Source organism: Glycine max, chromosome 16 (genome assembly GCF_000004515.6).
Source record: "Glycine max cultivar Williams 82 chromosome 16, Glycine_max_v4.0, whole genome shotgun sequence".
Classification (NCBI taxonomy): Eukaryota; Viridiplantae; Streptophyta; class Magnoliopsida; order Fabales; family Fabaceae; genus Glycine; species Glycine max.
Genome location: NC_038252.2, coordinates 2,638,831 through 2,644,563, shown reverse-complemented (window position 1 = coordinate 2,644,563; position 5,733 = coordinate 2,638,831). Strand labels below are relative to the sequence as shown.

At 34.7% G+C, this 5,733-nt stretch overlaps 1 protein-coding gene across 1 annotated transcript; it reads left to right on the top strand.

Annotated features, from left to right (window-relative positions):
• The first annotated feature begins 1,715 nt into the window (after nucleotides 1–1,715).
• LOC100813704 (uncharacterized) lies at nucleotides 1,716–5,733 on the top strand. The gene is made up of 3 exons (XM_003548472.5): nucleotides 1,716–2,217; nucleotides 2,316–4,242; nucleotides 5,375–5,733. The coding sequence occupies exons 2-3, from the start codon at nucleotides 2,343–2,345 to the stop codon at nucleotides 5,521–5,523; spliced, it is 2,049 nt and encodes a 682-aa protein (XP_003548520.1). The 5' UTR covers nucleotides 1,716–2,217; nucleotides 2,316–2,342; the 3' UTR covers nucleotides 5,524–5,733.

Genomic DNA, 5,733 nt, shown 5'->3' with positions numbered 1-5,733 from the left:
ACAAGTGCATAAATCTCTACTCTATATCAAAAGTGACAGTGTGGACCAAACCACAAAACTCAATATTATGCGCAATGAGGCAGGTGTAAAATTCATAGCTTGCAGGGAGTGACACCTTCAATATTCGTCAGAAAAGGGGGAGAGTACCAAGACGAAGAGATAAAAGAGAAAAGGAAAAAAAAATCAACAACAATATTCATATACTTGCACAGTGTCTTTATTTTCTTTCTATCTCTTTACCTATCACAGTATAGTATCATTTATCACGTCTTTTATTTCTCTATCTTTTCTTTTTTGTCTGTGTATATGAATATCATTTATTAAAAACATATAAAAGATTGCTGTCATAGTACTATATGTTATTCCACCCTCTGTGATGCATGCATGCAGGCCTTTAGAGAAAAGACATCTTAAACTGCGGGCTATTCCTTTGAATTTTGCAAGGATATACTATATCACTTAGTACGGATTCTCATTGATTACACCATCTTTTCAAATTTTGGTCATGTTGCTTTGTCTTGCGGCCTCGCTAGGGAATCTTAATTTGCAGTAAGCCATGCATGCATGCAATGCAAGATTGAAATGGAATTGTGGCCTCTGACTCTGCCTAATTCTGGTCAAGTAAATCGCAATATACTACATTATCAGGAAGAATGTTTGTTACAATAGCATGAATTGCTATTCATTCTTAAATGGACAAATCATCTTGTAACAAAAAAAATAAAATTGGACAAATCATCTCTCTCTTTTATTTTCTGGTTTAAACCACTTTTAGGGAAAATGATAATCATGTTGGAATCGGATCAAATTATTATATAATTTAAATAATAAAATTTTTCATATAATTATATATCCAAGATTCAAATTCAAAATCTGTGTTTAAATTACAACATCATCTCTATCACTTCAACTAACGTAACAATCACCTAATATTTTTTTATACGAGGTCTTGACCAATAAGCACGAGCTAATTTAGGCCTCATACTATTATACTAATTAAATGTTATAGATATTATTTTAAAATATTTTAAACTGTAAACGTGTAACTTATATATAAACTTACATATAATAGTGGACAATATAATTGAAAAATATTTTCTATACTTCCTCTTTTTTTCTTAACTTAATATTTAATCAAGTCTTGACCAAAAGAAAATCTGCTTAAGTTCTTTTATTATTTCTCTCTCTCTCTCTTTCATTATTTAAATATTATTCATAACCATCGCGAACAATTATTCTTTTCTATAAATTTACTTTCAATTTACAATAACTTCCAAATAGTTAAATTGTTCTTTCCTTCTTCTTATTAACAATCACTTATCTAAATTATTCACATATCTAATTTTTAGGCATGATACCATTCCATAAGAACGATTCTTATTCTAGTTTGATTGTAAAAATCAAAATGTAACATAATGATCTTACATTTTTAATTTTAGGTCATGGTTAAGATCCAAGTTTTAGATTTTTTTATATGATAAAGTTTTGGTAAATCGGATCCCAGAAATTTATTAGCATCACAACATACTTCAAAACTCACTAAATACTTACAAAATATTTACAAATCACCCTCCAACAAAATTCTCAAATCGGCCCAAACCTGTGGCCTTTAGATCAATGTCATTTGAAAGTTGGCATGGCAAGAAGCACTAGTTGGGGAATTAAAGGATTAATTATTAAGGGACATGTATTAACTGAGGAGTAGGTAGATAGAATTGGTCATTTCTAACAAACCAGACAGACCCTTAAAACTCGCTTGAATACTGTCCTCCCCACAGAACCGTTCACAATGAATGTTAGGGTGGTCAAGCTCAAGCTCACCAACATTCTAATCTTGTAACAAAACTCACACACAACTTCCCAGAAAAATTGTTATTGGTCTTTGTTAATATTACAAAGTAAAACATTTTACCAAATTTTTATTATTCTTCATTTTTCATTTTTTAGTTTGCTACGTTTTTCATTCCTATTCCAAGATTGTTTTATTCTCTTAGAAAGTTGTTGGCATCACATCTTGTATAGGAAACACAGAACTCATTTTTGTCCCTGTTTTTTTATTTTTTTATTTTATCACATCTTGGAAAGAAGAAATCCCGAGTTAGTTTTGTACCATATTGAAAGTGCTTTAATCTGCATCAGCTTTACGCAAGAAGGAGCTTGATCTCAATCTCCTTCATTTGCTTTCATTCTTTGATTCCTCACCACCATTCCTATCTGGTTAGCATCTAAACTAATTGATGAATTACATTGATTTGATGGTTTTCATTGTGAATGAATACTATTCATACTTATTCATCTCTTCTCTTTTTTTACAGGGTTTACTTTAGATCAAAACAACAGTTATGGAACAATTTAGACAACTTGGGGAGGCACTAGGGGGTTTGAAATCTGTGATGGTATTCCGGGAGAGCATACAAATCAATCATAGGCAATGTTGTCTGCTGCTTGATGTGTTCACCTTTGCATATGAATGTATTGCAGATGAGATCATACAGAACTTGAAATTTGAAGAGAAGAATGGGAAGTGGAAGATTCTAGAACAGCCCTTGAGAGAGATCCATAAGATTTTCAGAGAAGGAGAAGCTTACATTAGGCATTGCATGGAAACAAAGGACTGGTGGGCTAAATCCATTGTCATGAGCCACAACAATGATTGTGTTGAGTTTCATATACACAACTTGCTTTGTTGCATGCCTGTTGTGATTGAAGCCATTGAGTCTGCAGGGGAAACATCAGGGTGGGATCAAGAGGAGATGCAAAGGAAGAGGCTTATCAATTCCGATAAGTATAGGAAAGAATATAGAGACATGAGGCTTTTCCAGTGGAAATTTGGGAAACAGTACCTCATCACTCAGGACTTCTGCCGCCGATATGATACGGTTTGGAAGGAAGATAGATGGTTCCTTTACAACAAAATCCATGAAAAGAAAGTGGAAGGTATATCAAAGTATGAGAAGAAATTGATAGATTTACTTTTGAGGAATTTGGAGAGATCAGAATCACTTGTAGGGAAGCTCTTGCCAAGTTCAATATTGGTTGGATCTAAGGACTATCAGGTGAGGAGAAGAATGGGGAATGCAAGTCAGTACAAGGAGATTTCATGGTTAGGTGAAAGCTTTGTCATAAGACATTTTTCTGGGGACATTGAGGCTTTGGAACCTGAGATCATAGAACTTTTATCTCTTTCCCATCCTAATATAATGGACAGCCTTTGTGGTTTTACTGATGAGGAGAAGAAGGAATGCTTTTTGGTAATGGAACTAATGAGCAAAACCCTTTCCACCCACATCAAAGAGATTCACGGTCCGCGGAAGCGAATACCGTTCTTGCTTCATGTGGCAATTGATCTCATGCTTCAGATTGCCAGGGGAATGGAGTATTTGCATTCAAAGAAAGTATATCATGGAGAACTAAACCCTTCAAGCATTCTTGTTAGGCCTAGAGGTACATCCCAAGAAGGTTACTTGCATGCCAAGGTAATGGGGTTTGGACTAACTTCTGTTAAGGACTTGACCCAGAAAGGGAACACAAATCAGAATGGAACTCCCCCATTCATCTGGTACTCTCCGGAAGTACTTGAAGAGCAAGATCATTCAGGGGGTGAAGCAAACTCCAAATACACAGAGAAATCTGATGTGTACAGTTTTGGAATGGTTTGCTTTGAGCTTCTAACTGGAAAAGTCCCTTTTGAAGATAGCCATCTCCAAGGGGAGAAAATGAGCAGAAACATAAGGGCAGGAGAGAGGCCACTTTTCCCACCCAATTCACCCAAATATGTCATTAACTTGACAAAGAGATGTTGGCATATTGATCCGCATCAACGTCCGAGCTTCGCTACCATATGTAGAGTTCTTCGTTATATAAAAAGGTTTCTTGCATTGAATCCTGGTTACAGCAATCAGCCAGAACCACCAGTGCCACCAGTAGATTACTGTGATATAGAGTCTGTGCTTCTGAGGAAGTTTCCTTCTTGGGGAGGTTCTGAATCACCATCAGTACCAATCACTCCATTTCAAATGTTTGCATATCAAGCTATAGAGCGAGAAAAAGTAAGCACAGGATGTAAGGATAACTCTGAGTCTGGAAGTGATGCTTCAGCTTGTGGTGATGAACTTGTTACTTCTGGGGATGAACCTTTTCCATCCACAGTTGAAAGGAAGTCTTTGCTTGGACATGATATTTTGAACAGAAGGATTCAATTGACCAGGAAATCTCTTGATTTGAAGCTCACCAAACAACCAGGTTACTTTCTGAATTTTTTGGTCTTGCTATTAGTATCCATGCAATTCTAAAGTACATCAATTAATGATTCTTAAGAAGCTAATGCTTGAATTATAAATGTTATGGAAAGTTTGTGAGTTCCTTTCTCTCTATCAAAATGATTTATGCTAATATGGCAAGTTTGAGTTTCTTTTTCACTACTAAAAATCTCTAGTTGCAAATTCTCGCACGCTAAGGATAAAAAAGTGTCTGGCAGGAAGAAACTAATGAAATTACAGAAGTATTTTAGCCATCATTTGTTTTTTTTTTCATTCCTTGCTGAGATCCTTGGTTAATGAAAAAAGCAAACAACCATTATGTCTCATTAACTGAAAATGTATCATGATTCATGATAGACTATTGTTTCTAACAGCATGCGGATATTGTTTGAGAGGATTTTCAAGTCAAAACAAGTACGATATTGGTATCAGAAATGGCATATAGCAATTTTCAAGTTAGAACAAGTACAAGGAACTTAGCAAGCCCAAAAAATCAATTTTCACGAACTGCCGTTACTTGACTATACACTATGTCCTCACTTTACCAATTCTTTAGATATCAACTCAATCGAACAAGGTAATACATTACATACACAAGTGAAATTTGTGAAAGAGAAATACTACCAATGCACACTTTTCGATAAAATTTACTAATAGGCTGAAATACAAGCGGATTATAATAAGGGCGAGTTTGATTTCTATTTTAAGAAATTGTTTAGTTTTTAAAAAAGAACTAAAAAAGGCTGCTGACACAACTGGTAAAGGGTGGTGCAAGAAAAGGAACCATGTGTGAAATTGAGAGAGGTTGAACAAAATAAAACAGAAAAAAAAAAGTGAAAACACCCTCCACCTAATTCTGCTTTTTTGGTTTTTAGAACACTTATTTTGAAAACAATTTTCAAAACTTAATAGATTATGAATGAGAAATTGATTGTTAAGTGGTGTGAAATTGTTTTAGATAACCATTTTTAAAACAAAAAAGTGAGAAGAGAATCAAACAGACCCTAAATGACATCAATCCTACTTCCTGTTTAGTGAAATCAACTCACTGAATAGTAGGACTCTTTTATAAATTGCTAATTGTTTCTTGACATTGCATGTGTTTTTCAATGCAGGTACACCAAAAGGGAGATTGGCCAGACCTCCACAAATGTCCCCTCGTACAAGAACTTTGAGAATTACTTCAGATAACCACATGATATCAAGTCCAAGAGCAATAAGAAGAGTATCTCCTGGTCATGTCTCAGACTCTGAGCTTTCTTAGATCACAGAACATCCTCACCAGATTTTCAAGATAAATCCTGGCTTTTTAGTCTGACTTCAGACACCAAGCAGATAGCTTATAAACTCAGGACTCTTCTCCTTTTGCAAGGATGGATTCACATAACTAACTTTAATTAGTTTAAATTAAGGTATTCTTGACATGAGTAGTTTGTGAAAAAGGATAGGAACAGCAAAATGTTCTGTGACAGAC